The sequence below is a fragment of the Leptinotarsa decemlineata genome, unplaced genomic scaffold (assembly GCF_025532065.1).
Source record: "Leptinotarsa decemlineata unplaced genomic scaffold, Ldec_3_MD MMD2_tig00004307_RagTag_RagTag, whole genome shotgun sequence".
NCBI lineage: Eukaryota > Metazoa > Arthropoda > Insecta > Coleoptera > Chrysomelidae > Leptinotarsa > Leptinotarsa decemlineata.
The window spans coordinates 10,224,150-10,241,446 of record NW_027412606.1 but is presented as its reverse complement, the minus strand read 5'-3'; the positions used below and the strand labels follow the sequence as shown (position 1 = coordinate 10,241,446).

Genomic DNA, 17,297 nt, shown 5'->3' with positions numbered 1-17,297 from the left:
CATTTTCAAGTTTGTGTTGAGCAAATCACGATTTCGAAACAGCTGCCAGAGGACGTTATAAGAAATTTGGTTCAGACAGCTGACATGTTTAGCGAAATTTTAGATCAAACCGCAATCCTAAGTTTTTCATCTAGTCACGGAGGGGTATTTCATTTTCGATGCGGACTTCAATAGTGAAGTTGGTGAGCTCTCTGTTCATCTTGGGTCCAAACATCATTATTGCAGATTTATTACAATTTAGCTTGAGCTTATGGGCTGTAGAAATATCAAAGATGGCTTGAAGAGGCGAAAAAGAGAAATATAACTGTGTATCTTGTATATCGTATGCGATCGATGAACATTTTTACTGCATTTCTTTCAGGATGTAGCTCCTTCCGATGATGATCGAACCAGTCTCTTAATTCTCATAGAAGAGTGGCTAGATAATATTATTCGGGAGAGTGGATTGATAGGGTAGGATCTATTGAATGACCTCCTAAGTCACCGCATCTGACTCCTTTCGATTTATTTTTATGGTGTCTATTTGAATCTGTTTAAAGACTGAACTCCAGCAGAGAATAAAGTAAGAATATGAAACTATTTCTCCAGATACCCCTCAAAAGGTTTTTGAACAATTTGAATATCGATCTACTTGCTAGGAATCGCACTTTAAAATGTGAGACCGTCAGTCTTCAGCTCCTACAAGTTTCGATTTCTGAGGGTTGGCGTTCTTAAAAGGATGACAACTTGTTATCGAAAAACAGATTTTCAATAGCATATGATTGAAACACAGTGGACATCATTTTGAACAATTCATAAAGCGAATAGGTTTGGTTAGGAATTATTCGAAAATGTTTATTATTGTAATTCAATGAAACATTGTATTATAATCGAAAAGTTGAATACGATTTGTTGTCGAAACTGTTGCAACTAGATATAACTTAAAAAGTATTCAAAAATTGCTAAAAAAAAAAGGTTACCATTGAAAATGTTCAAGGTAGGTGCCCTGGTGACGAAGAGGTAGAAAGTAAGACACCAACAAATACCTCCCTGACATGAATTAATATTTTGCGAAATTTACATGACGTCATCAGTTATAATGGTATATAATTCAATGAGCGAATGTAGTCATCAATCGTGGGAATGGAGCAGACTAGCGTCGTGAACAATTCGATCGAGCAATTGGCATTTTTCGCAAAAAAAATACTAAACTTTTCCTGTGACTTATATCAGGAAAATTTAAAAATAAGATTGTTGTGAAAGATGTCTCGAGTGAGAATAATTTCACTGAATTCCATAACAAAAAGTAACCTAAAACATTGTTTGAAAATACTTCACATTTTTTTGTTTTGTATATCAGGCGTGATCGAGCTAATCGCAAGCTTTATTCGTTCTTTTAAGTCATTCAAATCTGAAGGTTTAGTTTTATTGACATTGCTCTTTACATATCCCCATAAAAATGTAATGGTGAAAGATCAAGTAATCGCGCTGGCCGTTCAATCGATCCTCGCCTCCCTATCCACCAATTAGGAAATGGTGTATCGAGGTATTGCCGGACATTAACTTGGTAATGTGGTGGTGCTCCATCCTGCTGAAACCATATCGTATTCACTAGAACTTGAGGGTATCCTGGATCAGAATATAAATTTGCTAAACTTGGAATGACATCATTTTGAAGTAGTGCCAAATAATTATCGCCATTCAAGTTGCCCTCAATAAAGAAGGGACCAATGATATGGTTTCCTATAATCCCTGCCCAAATAATAACCTTTTGAGGGTATTGCGTGTGTTCGTCTCTCATCCAGTGAGGATTTTCCGTTGACCAGTAGCGGCAATATTTCCTATTAGTATGACCGTTAAGAGACAAAGTATACTCATCAGAAAACATAACGTCTTCTAATTGGATGATATTGTTATGCAACAATTCACCATTTGCTCACAAAAATAAGTTTTTCTATCAAAATTGTCTTCCATGAACTCCTGAGTAGGTATCATTTTATAGGGATTCATTTTATTTTCTTTTAATATGTTAACTATCCATGTATACTAACATCGAATGTAGTGCATCCCTGTCTATTAGATGTATGTGAGTTTTCCTCAAACTCAAGCATCACATCTAACTTGAATTCATCACTCATTGCATTGGCAGTTGATTTTTTATCTGCCCCACATGACCAAGCTCTCGAAACTGCTTTTTTGCTTATTGTTTCTTGAGATATGGGCGGTAAATTAGGAACTTTCTCATTTAATGGGCGAGCTACTTCCTGTTATGTTCCGGTTGTATCTCCGTAACCAATCATTTGTAAAACTGTTATTTTATGCATTTCCGTTAATTTAACCATTTGTCAGACTTGACGTTAACAAACTTCAAACTTGAATTGAAATACTGACAACTAATGTTGTAACATACAAAACGAGTTGACAAGGCGTTTTGAACTAACGTTTGTCACGGAAATTATTTACAGTTTTTCAAAGGATACTATCTAAAAAGAACATTGCTATGGTTTTAACTTACTTTATTATTATCGATACCTCAATATGAAATGAGTATTGAGTATATTGCAATAAGTTTTGAGTGTATTTTATCGAATTTCGGTAACCACATGATTTTAGTTTATTTTATCTTAATTGTTGCCATAAACTTGAAAGCAATAACATTTTTGGATAAAGAATGAACAGACCTTTCAAACGATATATCACAAGCCTATACTTCCTATTTAAAAATTTGGGGGTTTTACCTGTCATTGGAAGGGGTTGAAGGTAGGGGTATCATTTTTTCGTTGAAGTAGGTCAAAGTATAATTTAAATTTAACGTGTTTAGGGATTTTGTTGAAATATGTACTGTAACCGAAATAATGAATTTATTTTACTACTATGACTACTATGACTGAATTATTTTACTCGTGTCTTTGACTGAATTATGACTGACTGGCGACCATATAATTCAAGAAGTATGATGGTGGGCGATTTTCGAAAAGGACAATAATAACTACCGATAACAACGATCTCAGAACAAAATTTCAAAGAGGAGTGACAAATAAAATAATATATAAAAAATATTTCATAAGAAACAATTCTTCGTCTAAATAGAACAGGTAGTTGTTTCGAAACACTTTTGCCAAAAAACGTTTTAATTTCACACAAATCGCCAATTTAATAGCTATTTAATGAAAATCTGTTGACTATTATTATAATAATCTCAAAAAACAGTTTATTTGGACAGTTTTTTGGCAATGAAAGTTTCCTGCACATCACGTTCAGTTTCGACCTCCATCAACAATTATATCATCTCATACAACATCGTTTTATTTTGAATCTAAAGGCCAAAACGGTATACAAAGTTACGTAGCTAAGTAATAGAATACAAGTGATAAAAAATAAGTAATAAGAATTCGGAAAAATGAATTATTTTTGCGGGTTGCTTGTAACTATCCGATGAAATTTAGGATTGGAACCTTGCAAAAGCGAAATTCATCAAGTATTGCTGACAAACGACAATAAAAACGTGCTAATGGTCAAGTCTTTGTTATTTGGGGGAAAGACGGAAACATAAAAAACTGTAAATGAGTAACAAAACACATATTGGGAGGAAAAGTAATTATGGACTGGATAAATATGATAACTGTGCATTTATAAAAATTTTGTTTGATGTTGACATGAACTTTGCTAGAAGCGACGCATATGCATTTTGGAATTGATTCCTGAATTTATCAAGAGAGCCAGAAGAGGCAAGCAATTTCATTGATGAGTCAATTTTCTGAAGCTTGTGCCAACCCTGTCACGCTGGCAGAACCTACTTTATATTTCTGCAATAATTTCAGGCTGATTTTGTACTCTCTTACAACATTTTTGCTCTCAATTCAACTGATTTGTCGAACCCAACCACAGGTAAAACATTTTCTGAAACGACTGCGTCATAATTTCAGACTCATTTTAGGCTCCTGTTGCCCCCAATCACCAATATTCTATGCATGGCTTTTTAAAAAAATCTATCGGTTCTGTTAACTTCGCCGTTGAGCTTTTTGACTTCACTTTCAGGTTCATTTTAGGCTCCTTCCTCATCCTATTGATTAATTTTTTTCTTGTCGTTTGAATTGAATATTTGGGTGACTACTCAAGCACGCACGTTAAAAACGATAATATTTTTTGGAAACATTTATGAACGGAGTGAAAGATATTGAAAATTGAATTGAAATTCGTCACTTTCTTAAAAATTTCAATCGTGCAATAATTCCAGAATAATTTTTGATTCATTCATTAAGCTATTGTTCCATTGAATTGAATATTTGGGTGACTACCTCAGCACAGGTGGTAGGGTTGAAGTAATCTTTTTGGAACAATTTTACGAGTGTGGCAGAGAAATATATTGAAAAGTTTCCTTCCTTCGCCATATTTCCATGAGTTTATTGAAAAAAAAATCGTTGGGTCCATTATTGGCTGTTTGATTACGCTTTCGAACAATTCGTTGCTTTCCATTTGAAATGAATATCCGGGAGAATACCTGAGACATATATGGTACATAGTGGAATAATTGTTTGAAATGTTTTTCAAATGTGAGAGAGGAATATACTTGGAATTTCAGGCCCCTATTCTCATTCATGGCAGAATTTCTATGTGTGTACAATGAACACAAAATAGTAACGAAAGAGCGTAAAAGTATTGCAAGTTGAAATTTTCTAAAAAGTGAAGGATTTCGATTCGGTTTTACCACCTTAACGTTAAAGCTATCAGAACCCACTAATTTTTTCAAAAACCAACTCATGGAATATCGGTGATGGGCGAGTCACAGGAGCCTAAAACTATTTTTAGTGAAGGGACCTCAAATTTTCCAAGAAGTAAAGGCTTTCGATTTAGTTGTGTCAACTTGATTGTGAAGATAGCAGAACCCACATATTTTTTATGAAAGCGACGCAGAGAAAATCTACAAAATGGACATTCTCGCATCGCATCAGGAGGGGATGTTTGAGGTCAGGGCTGTGGAAGACTCTTTAGTGAGTTTTGCGCCATTCGTCCGGCTTGCATACTTTTGAATAGATACAAGTGCTGAACTCCAACCAGGTCTAAATTAATATGCTACTTCAGTCTCATTGAAAGTGCATTGAATTTTGTTCGGGGGTTTTGGAATAGGTATTTTGATTTTATACAATAACTTATCGGGGTGGACTGAGAAGTTCTCCATCATTTAACAAAAATTTCGATTGTGGAAGGTGAAAACACCAAAAAGATCGATACAGGTATTCTTACACTATTTAAAAACAGCCAGAATTACCACAACTAACACTCTTGACAGCTTCAACCAGCCATAGTTTGTCCTGAATACAAATGAATGGCTGGAAAAGTAATTTCTCATTGCTCGGTAATGAAATATTCAATTTTTATTGAGAAAATGTAATTCGCCATGATTGAAAGAAGTAGATAAACTGTATATTCATTTACAGTTAATGAAACATTCATTTGCTTCCGGCGTTGATACATTCTCGAAAAATCTGAAATGAATATTTGCCACCAATATATTTTCGTGCTCGGAGATAAATGCGTAGAAGCTATTTTCCGGTTTTTTCCGTGTTCTGCAAGTTTTTATCTCTACTACTGCGAAAGTATCAAAGGCGATATAGTAACGGTCGCTGCATTATAAATCTGTAATATGCTTTCAAAAGGCCATATTGATCTATATTGAATGTGAAATGTATTTAAGGTACCTAATTGAAGGAGGATTAATGCTTTTCTATCATACTAGTTTACAGCCAATTTGTGATTATAATGCCAAAGGCGGTTCTTTGTTAATATTTGGACCCAAAATGCGACAATGATAGTAACAATTTCTGAACACGTGAGATGTTTGAGTTATGACTTTTCTGAATAAATTTAATGAACACGACATTCCAAATTTGCTTTTCCCCTAAATTGAAGAAATTGTTTAAAATCTGGCAACAAAGCGTCTAAAACAACTTTAAAAGCCGTTCTGCTCCATATAGGGGAATGTTCCTCAATTTCGGTTATTACAGCAAATGCAAGTTTGAACAAAATAAAGTTGAGTTCAATTCATGAGTTTTCATATTCACTTCGAAAAGTATTCAAATTGATGTTTCAAATGTTGGGTTTTAATTTTTTAGGGATTTGTTTCTAATTCACATACTGGCAACAGCGCCTAGAACTTTACCTGCCATTCCTAAAAATATTTCACCTTGCATATAATATATCAAGTTGAAATAATTCATACGTACCTAGATATTCTACTTTAAAAAAGGAAAATTATCTTTATATATCAAAAATTGAGGCGAAATATAAATTATAGTTCAATAACACCTCCACAAGCCACATAAACATAAACGTTGTTTTGTTATTTATTTATATAGAGGAAGATAGGTTAGGTGCACAAAATGTCATATGTCAAAGAATGTCTTGGAACTAGGAACATAAGTAAACAGAACAGAAATATGTCATCTTTGTTTGTCTGATATAGGTAACAGATTCATTGTCCTTTATTAGCTATAACCGATGTTGCCAAATGGTGAAATAGAAACGAATCCTTTCAAATGTTGAATGCATTATTTCATTCCTCTTTTTTAGGTATTTAAATAATGTTTTAAAGAAAACGGTTGAAATGATAAGTTAAAAATGCGTTGTCTTAGAGCTCTTTAATGAAAACTATTTGATTTTCGTCAGGAGGAACATTCCCCATTGTAACAAAAGACCCTCTATTCCACTTGCACATGCAGTTGCCATAAAGGAAGCACACTAAATGCGTATAAGTGGCAAATATGTGGTGACCTGAAAGTCATAGGACTATTACCAGGTCTTCAGGGCGGATTTACGAAATTTTGCTGTTTCCTTAGCCTTTGGAACAGTAGGGCAACACAGAGCCATTATCAAGTAAAAGAATGGCTGCCGAGAGATAAATATATTCCAGGTCAAGCTAACGGTAAGAATATGCCTCTTTTTAATCCCAAAAACGTTTTGTTACCTTCATTACACATTAAACTGGGGTTAATAAAAATGTTGTAAAATCATTAGACAAAGAATGTGATGCGTTCAAATATCTTAAACGAATTTTTCCAAAATTAAGTGATGCAAAGCTCGAGGAAGGTATATTTGTTGGAACACAAAATTAGAAAACTACTAAGTGATCAACAACAACGGTTTGATCAAAAATTGAGTAATGTTGAATTAGCTGCGTCGATAGAGAAAATTACGAAACACTTGTAGATGAACTACTTGAAAACTACTATAGAATGTTTGAATTTTTTTCCAGAAAATTAGGGTGCTGTCAATGACGAACAAGGGGAAAGGTTCTACCAAGAAATACTAACAATGGAGCAACGTTACCAAGGCAGATAGGATGCAACAATGATGGGGGATTATTGTTGGTTCCTTATGAGGGAAAACGATGAAACATATTAAAGACAGTTAACAACAAACATGATTTTTCAATTTATCGTAAACCGGCACATACAGATATTATCATTCATAATTCGTCCACTCACCCATATCAGCATAAGGTAGCAGCTTTCAACAGTATGATCCATAGACTGATAAATGTACCCTTGTCAGAAGCGAATTTCAATAAAGAACTGAATATAATGAAGCAGATAGCCGTCAACAATGATTATGATAGCGGTCTGATACATTCTTTATTATCAAAAAAGTTATACAGCTTTGAAAGAAGTTTACCCATTTCGAAGAGGAGAGGATAAAAGATATAGAACCTTTACCTACTTAGGCCAACCCACTGCAAATATTTCAGATTTTCTGCACAGCAAAGGTGTAAATACTGCTTTCAAAACCAACAACAACTCAGGCATGCACATTAAAAATAACAAAGACAAAAGTTCAGTTTCAGAAATATCAGGAGTGTATAAATTATCGTGTGGGTCATGTCCGATATTTTATATAAGTCAAACTGGAAGAACGTTCAAAGCCCGCATAAAGGAACACAAATATAGTTTTCAGAATGGAAAAATAAATTCCACATATGCCAGTTATTTATTCTCAGAGGAATATGAGTTCAACCATGAATTCAAACCCCTCCATTTCCGGAAGAAAGTTTTGAACCTGTTGGAGAGTATGGAAATGAACAAATTCAAAAACTCTCAACATCCTATGAACGATCAAACTGAATTGAAAAATTCGCCATTATTGAATCTGTTCATTCGCAGGTAAAAATAGTTAGGTATATTTACAGGTAGACTTTCGAAAAATGTATTGACACCTGACCTTTTCAAGTAGATTTATTATTTAGGTAGACGAATAGGTACTAGGTTATAGTTTAAAATGGTGTAATTTGGCAGTAACTCTCAGTTTATGCTTGAAGAAGCTATTGTATAGCGAAACACGTGTTGCGGTTTTTGTAAAACCCTTTTAGTGAAAATCATACAATGAACTGTATTGATTAGTTTTTGTTTTATATAAAAGAAAGTCAACATTTGCAAAAAGGTTACGCGGAAAATACTTCATTTGAATGTTTTTTCATGTATATTTTAAATAAAGTCTGTTATCCTCAAAATATATTTTTTTTAATCTTATATTTCCTTATAAATGTAAAAAATTTTGTATAAAATAAAAATTACTATAACTCAAAATCTTTACGTGATGAAAAATTTTTGATATTGTCGCAATATTAGTCGCAAATTTTTTTTTTTATCTGTTGGCTAGTGTTATTATTGTTTATGTATCTGTGTGGACAAGTAGCCAAATTTTATTGATGTTCAATTCCAATTTTTGTTTCTACAAAATTACTATCTAAGAGTATATCTACAGGCAATAGAAATTCTAAAACACGGGGATAATAAGAATAAAAAGAAGAAGCAATGGGCATCAATAAAATTTGGCTACCTGTCCTTACAGGTACACAAACACGGTCAGATACAAGCCCACTGATGATAATATAAACCAGAGTCAAATACCAGACTCGTAGTTACCGAGTTCGGAACGAGAACAACAACGCGAGCACCAACTCGAGCACTATGACTGTAACCACATCGCCTTTGACAATGTCCACCGCAATAGCAGACGAAACGCCAGGCATTAAAGCCTGCAGACCACGGCTGATAAACCTGGAAAATAGCATCCACACAGTTCTCTGTTTCTGCTAACTTTTCTCTCCCTCACTAGGTTAGCTAAAAGTGAAATAAAAAGACCCTTGGAAATGAAATTTATTTTTTACAAATCATACAGCTTTCTTTCAAATCAATTCATGTTGCCAAACATTCGAAAACGACAACGAGAAACGTTCATATATCTTTGCTCATTATTTTTCCACAAACCATTCGAAATATCTTTATGCGAATCAGAGAAATGATTTTGAAACCGTGTCAATATTTTTCGCATGCATTATTGAAACGCCATAATTTCAGTCGTGTAAAATGTTTCAGGTTTCATCATTTACTGATCACAGTCGCAGTTCTGTTCATTATGGAGTCTATACTAAAGTCTTGGTGAATTGTCGTACTGGATTGGGTCGATCCTAAATTGTGGGTCAGGCTGTGCCTTCTCAAATCACAGTTTCTTCGGAACACTTTCCCACATGCTGAACAGTTATAGGGTTTGATATCGGTGTGGGTGAGGAGATGAGTTTTCAAATTCGACCTTTGATTGAATGACCGGCTACATACTGGGCACTTATGTGGAGATTCTTCCATGTGTAGTATTTTATGAACTGCCAGGGTTCGGGACTGACAAAACCCCTTTCCACATTCTGTACATTTGAAAGGCTTTTCTTTGCTGTGGATATACCTGAAACAATAGAAAAACGGTTATTCTCTTCAAACTGTAAGGCAGAGTGTATTAGTTGTACATGAAATATGAATGTACAGGGTGTAACATAAATACGTTAAAATATTCGAGTGACGTATTCCTGAGACAATTTTAGGAAAAAAGTTTATATGAAAATGCTTCCTTTCAGAGACATGGGATGTTGAAATTGAATTTTTTTGTTCGCTTTTTGAAAATAAATCTTGCAAAAAATAAGTTATTTGCACGAAATTCAGTACGCGGGGTTTTCTTGACGTGGGAAATCATAATTTCCTATTAATTTTCATGTATTATCTAGAGTGCGCTACATACGCTGTCATTATTTATTTCAAATTGCCCTAACTTTTTCGACAGTAAACTTTTGGTTCTTTTCATGAAAAAACCCAATTCCACACCTTTTTCAAGTAAAAAAGGTACGCCTTCTCAACAACGCTGGAGGTGATCATTTTCGAGATATTTACAATTTTCTATAGCGAAGCATATTACTTCTCTTAAGTGAAGTTGCTGAGGACATTACAAAAACTAAGTATGTGGTGGATCTCGTCAAGATAAACATTAAAATTTTTAACGAAGAATGATCCGTTATCGAAATACAGATTGTTGAAATTTTTCAAAACATGGTAGGTTTTTGTCATAAGTTTTTTGCAATTTTAGTTAGAAAGTGGAGAACAAGAACTTTCACAACAGAAACAAGAAAACTGCATCAGTACCATGTACTACCACTCCTTCGACCACCGTCGTTTCTTTTTCTATTGTTTTTTTCCGCTTGACGGCAACCAATGTGAGGAACCATTGTTCGAAACCATTGCTCACCGAAATGAACCAGCAGCGAACGAACAACAAGTGTGTTCTGATCCCATTTCTGGTGAAAAGAAGGTTTTGATCAAAATATTGAAGGGCTCATTGCAGTTGATTGAAGCGCGCGTCAATTAATTGACTCAATCGTTTGATCAAGCAGATTAATCGTTTATAGCCACCTTTAAAATATCTGCTTTAGTAGAATAGTCACTGGGCTCTTTGTTCGTTAAAATCTCTACTTTCTGTACGTTACCATGGCAAATCTTCTTAGAAAATGCACAAATTGAAAAAACTCAAATCCAAAAATTTTTTTTATCCTTATGTTCAATTTTGAGCCATTTATTAAAATTAACACTTCAATTACTCGTATAACGTGGGAGTTCATGTTAAATTGATGAACAAAAAAAATACTAATACTTGTAACATTAAGGTTGCAAAAAAACATGCGAAAATAGTTGTTCGTATTAAAGGGAATTTCATCTAAAAATGAGATTCAAACTTTTTTTAGTAAAAGAGCTGGTTTATTAAATTCTAATTATTTTTTTTTTCATAGAAAAATCTCATTATATATAAATATATGTACCTGTGAATATATGTACTCCTAAATTTAGTTATATTGTACTAATCATGTTATATATTCAGTATAATATTTTTTGAAACATTAGTTATTGTCTTTTTGATAGCATTTAGTCGTCGTTAGACGACTAAATGCCATTAGACAAACCTTTCCGATTCCAAATTTCGAAATCTTCAAGACCATCACCGTCTTCGTCTCCAATATTATTTCCAGTGTGCATTTCTTCTTTATCCTGAGTTTCATCTGACTCATTACCTTCCTCGTAGGATTTTTTTCCACATTAGAGCATTTTTCAGAACCATGGCAATTTGAGGATAAAAATGTGCATTTCGAATCATGTTTTCGGTTGTTACATTCATATTCATAGCTGCAGCAAAGAGTTTTGAGCAATATTTCCAAAATTGATTCCTTTTCTGTGAATTTGGGCATGATGTCAGGTTGGTGTTGCCTCCAGCCCCAATCTGTTACTGTCAGTTCGTTACTCGGCCAAGTTTAAAGCTGGTTATATGCCCTATAACAATGTTGTTCTGCTGCACCTTCTGTGGGTGCGAGATTTGCCAATATGATAGATGATTTAATTTTTGCCAATTGATATTTACCAAATCTTAATTGATTCAGTATTATATTATCATCATTTCACTACAGGAAAATCCTTGAGGCGCCCTAAGAGCGGTGCCTATGCGAAAGTTGTGATTCACAATGGATTTGAATTGCTGGCGATTAAATTCATTTGAGAAAACGCTCTCAGGAAGTTTATTCCACATAAACGCAGTTCTCCAAATGAAAAAGTTCTTGAACAGTGAAGTTCGAGGTGTATTGAGTTAAACCTCAAAACGATGAGCAGCCATAGTCCGTCACGTATTTCTGAAGTGTACCCCTCTTGGTGGAATCGAATATACCAAGTCACTAGAGCACTTTCCGTGAAAGTATCTATAGAATCTACAACCTTTCTTCGATGTTCCAGACTATCAAGGTTGCAAGTGATATTCGTGTTTCCAATCAGGCGGATGGCTCTTTTCTCGATGGAATTTAGCAGATTTGGGGAATGCTTAGAAGCGGAGCTCCATACATGAGAACAATACTCTAAAGAAGGTCTGGTGCGCACAATTTTTTATATAAATTATCTTCAAAGGCATTTGATTTAAAAAAATCTACAACTTTCTTGAAACATTGTCTTATCAAGTATTAACATCATTAACTTACTTATTTGTTAATTATAGTAGTATATTTCGATTTATAATTTTTTTGTTCATCAATGTAACATGGAATCCTACGTTATACGAGTATTTGAAGTGTTAAGTTTGATAAATAGCTTCAGCAGTTGATGTAGAAACTTTTACATTCATGGTAAGAATTGTTTGTCGATTCCATTGTTAATGTGTTCGTAAGAAGTGAGTTGAAACCTTGTAGCTATCCATGATATGAATTAGTACCACTAATGAGATCTATGACAGATTGAAATAACGCTGTCCGATACTGAATTTACAATCTTATACAGGAAGTATAATACCGGAAATGGTGAGAGCTAAGGTCGTTCAAATTTGACAGAAGTTTCCCATTTTGATAAACAAGAATAACCTTTTTTTTGGGAAAGAAAGTTTTTGGCTTTCTACTACTCCATCTGATACAAAAAAAGGGATGAGAGAATCTTCCAAAGAAAGGAAGGAAGTAATCAATTTGAAACTCTATACATGAATGTGTAGATCATGCAAAGAAGTAATTTTCAGACACAAACTGAAAGAAAGTCCTCCTGAAACAGCTACTTTCATATAAACATTGAATTACACGAAAGAAAATAATTCTTTCGAAACAAATACTTCTATATGAACACTGAATTATACAGAAGATACTTTTCTCTACTCAGTTTGTATTTCAAACATTTGTTGTGGTATAAGAATCAGATATCATTCACAAGAGTTCTACTTTGAATGAATGGTAATAAATTGTACTCACATAGAACACTGTCACCCTCACTGGTATACACCGATGTTTCGCCTTAAGACACTTGCCCTAAGGCTCTTCAGTACCAAATTGGATAACATTATAGAAAATACACACACTTCATTCATGAATTACGATTTTGAATGTCACGGAATAAGCTTGATCTGCTTATGTCATCATGTTTCTTTCAGTGTCTGAAAGTTACTTCTTTGCATGATCTACACATTCATGTATAGAGTTTCAAATTGATTACTTCCTTCCTTTCTTTGGAAGATTCTCTCATCCCTTTTTTTTCGTATCAGATGGAGTAGTAGAAAGCCAAAAACTTTCATTCCCAAAAAAAATTAATCACTCCTAAAACTATAACCCCTTCAATTCAAAGAATAACCTCTTTTCAGATCATGAATATCAGTGTATGTTTTTGAAATATTTGCCAAAAACTAGAACTGTCAAAATTCTTTTTTTGGCTCTACCGTCTTCATTCTCGAATGAGGAGGAACTTTCTGTATATAATCTCATATTTATTATAATCTTTCTATACTGAAATGTCAAAGTTTGTGACGATGGATAAATGTGTGTGAGTATGTTTGTAGCTCTTTGACACCTGAACAACTGAACGGATTTAGATGAAACTTTACATATATGCAGCTTATATATTAGAATAACATATAGGTTACAATTCACAAAGGTTTTGTGTAAGTTTGGTCATAATATAAGTATAACGATAAGTATTATGTAACTCGGAAAAATTCTTGTCGTGCGCTGCCTATACCGTTAGAGTTACATGAAGATAATGTACCGTAAGATTATTTCATCAGTTCGGACTTCTATTGTCTAATTTAATATAAAATGATTTGTAATCCTTGAAAGAATCTGTAAAAAATCAAAAAGAATTTGTAAAAAATTAAAAAGATCAAACGAAAAATAACAATTTCATTGAACAAAAAACTGAAATTACAAAGAAATAACATACAAACAACAACCAACCACCATCGATCGACTAAGAGAGGAATCATCAAGACTCTACTAGACCGTGCTTTCGTGCTCTGTAATACAAAGGAAGGTCTCGAAAAGGAACTAGGCATCATCAAAAATGTCCTCCAATGGGATGGTTACTCCAGAGTGATGGTAGAACAAACCTTAGCTAGAAGACAGCAAAAGCTTCACAAGGAAGAGAAGCCACCACGGTCAGTACTTGTACTTCCGTACATCAGAGAGTTATCGGAAAGAATAAGAAGGATTGGGTCCAAGTATAACATCAGGACCTGTTTCAGATCTGGGAACACTATCCGTAGCAGCCTCACGAAAACCAGGCCACCAAATGCGGACTGTGATTCCAAGAATTGCATTTACCGGATACCCTGCGAGTATGGAGAATCATACATCGGTGAAACTAAGAGGCCATTGAAAGTTCGCATTGCTGAGCACAAGAAACACATACTCAGCGAGGAGAAACTAGCAAATCCGAAGTATCAGAGCATGTTTGGACTCATCAACACAACATCAAGTGGGCACAAGCTGAAATCATCCACAAGGAGGAACACTGGTTTAGGAGAAAATTCAAAGAAGCCGCGTATATGTTGTCCAACAACGCATTTAGCCAAGCTAGCGTAGAGATACGTAACATATGGAAACCTCTAATCAAGCGGAAAACGACCAACTCCCGCCAAACGGTCATCTCCGGCTAAAACCAATGAAGCGGAGAGAGAGAAGAGGGGATAGGTGAAAGCACTCGAATGACCTATAAATAGTCAGATCTTGGTGGAATAAGTCCAGTTATCACCCGAAGACGATTGTGGATACTAACAATCAAAACGTCGTGACATAACTTGGTTTGGAATCTTTCAATTTTCATTTCTTGTTGATGATATTTTTTGATTTTTTTAATATTCAGCTCGTATTAATATTTCAATTTTTTATATTTTTATTTTTTTGGTTGTTGCTTATATGTTATTTCTTTGTAATTTCAGTTTTTGTTCAATAAAATTGTTATTTTTCTTTTAACCTTTTCATTTTTTACAGATTCTTTCAGGGATTTCAAATCAATTTATTTTAAATCAGACAATGGAAGTCCGAACTAATGAAATACACCACGAAACATTGTCAACCACCTTCAAACAAACGTACGTAACGTGAGATTGTTTATCTTAAATAGTTCTAAATAAAAGTCCGCGATGGCATATATCTACCTCTTATGTCGAACCCACTATATGCAAAATACTGAGCCATAAATACAATTTCATTGGAAAGTTTCTTTACAATGCACAATTGTACAGTTGATACAATTCTTGTTTTAAGTATGTAATAGAGATAAATTGTGTTTCATACACAAAGTAATTGGGACGAATTGTTTGAAAATTATCACGATTAGATTAACTTGGCGCAACGCAGTAAGCCATTACGCGTCGCGTCTACTGTAAGACGATGCGCGGGGGTATGGCGGTAGTCTAAGCAATAAGGCGCCATCGCCGAGAACGCGGGCAGACGTCGATAACGGTTGTGTTAGTTTTGCGAATTTTTTTATAGATTCTAGAAGCTATTCATTACTTAGGACAGTTGGCATATTTTTTTAATTACTGTATTTTTATAGTAAAAATATAAATTACTAGCTGTTGACGCTCTTATATTAAACCTAAAGCCGAAGCTACTGAACCTAGAATCTTGAAATATGCAGCTAGGTTCTTTGAATAGCGTAAATAAGCATCAAGAAAGGAAATCAGGAATGTCCACCAGCAAGGGTAAAAATAGGGGTTCAAAGATTGTATTGGATTTCGTCAGTTTCGAAGTTTTCAGTTGATAAAAAACTACTATAACCATTTGTTTAAAATAGCCTGCCACGAAACGTGCTGTGACAAAACAAATTTTATGCAGGCGAAGTCGCGGGCAACAATTAGTCTGATATAAACCAATTTCTAATGCAACGTTTCATTCATTAGATTCCATCATCCAATTTTTCAAATATGTACCTTTTTCTCATCGATTTTTGTACCCACTGTTAGAGTAAATTCAGCTATGTATTACAGTTCATGTGTTTCCTGACGTTTCCGAGAATCAATATTTGTGTAGTCTCCAAAAGGGATAAACCAATATTTTGTAACACACACACCTTTTGAAAATTTGCAAGTGTTAGGACTCACACGTTTAAAGGTAAGACCTCGTTAGTCCTTAGCTCGCACAAGTTTCTCAACTTCTGAGAGTTGTCGTTCGTATGGGGGCGACAGCTGAATAACGGAAAAACAGATTTCAAACAGATTTTTTTTAGGTGATATGAACGCCTATACATTCCAGAGGTTTTGTGTGAACATGAAAGAACTATTCAAAGGCCGGACATCTTTGACGGGGAAATTATATTTGGTATTTTTGACGGAAAATCTAGTTGAGTTGTTGGAAGATTTTCCTCTGAATATTCTCAGAAAATATTAGTATTTCCAACATGATGGATCTCCGCCACATCGCAGAACTATTTTCAGATGTTTTCTCAATAGCTATACCTGGACGATGGATAGGAGGTAGCTCTGACCAGAAATTGTATGAGCAAACAGTGATGATGAGAAAAACGTCGGAAAACAGATATATTGTAATACATAGCTGTGTTATTATATTTACTACAAAATCGATGGAAAAACTAGTCTGTACTTAAAAAAATGAGGTTGATGGTGAAATCTAATGGATGAAACGTCGCATTGAGAATTGGTTTATATGACTTGAGTAGTATGGCTTGCCTACCCAGAAGACGAGGCTAATGACCAAAGTAGTCGATGCCGTTGTTATAAAAAAATGACTAAACTCAATGAAGAAGTGACACCATTTACCACATAACTTCTGCTCATATCAGAACATAGACATCTACGGTTGGAATCTTGAATAGAAAGATTATAATTCGGGCAGTTAACATATACGAAACGTCTCAGCAAATAAAGATGTTTGCCGCAGTAGCAGATAAAACACCTAATACTACAAACTCATTTTGTTCACTAGCCCGGAACTGAACTTCTGCTTTTGTTCGGGGACTGCCAAATGTAATTTTTGTTAAATATCAATTGATTTTTTCAATCAATAACATGATGATTTTTTTCGAATGACAAAAATTGTTTTATGATTAAAAAACATGTTCTTATGGTGGACACCAAAAGTTCCACATTCATAAAAAGATCCACTCGGTATATGAATTTATTCAGTCGTTATGATTTCACGCCATGATCATGGGAAAAGGCTCTTCCTGCTTCAACACAAAATTCATGAATTAATGTTG

At 34.4% G+C, this 17,297-nt stretch overlaps 1 protein-coding gene across 1 annotated transcript in view; it reads right to left on the bottom strand.

The window, feature by feature from the left end:
* Positions 1–9,115: 9,115 nt before the first annotated feature.
* The window catches only part of LOC111506895 (sister of odd and bowl), a 31,829-nt gene continuing 23,647 nt past the window's right edge, over positions 9,116–17,297 (bottom strand). The window contains exon 2 of the mRNA XM_023162115.2: positions 9,116–9,711. Within this exon, the coding sequence (XP_023017883.2) occupies positions 9,357–9,711 (355 nt within the window). The 3' untranslated portion in view covers positions 9,116–9,356. The remainder of the gene's footprint in view (positions 9,712–17,297) is intronic.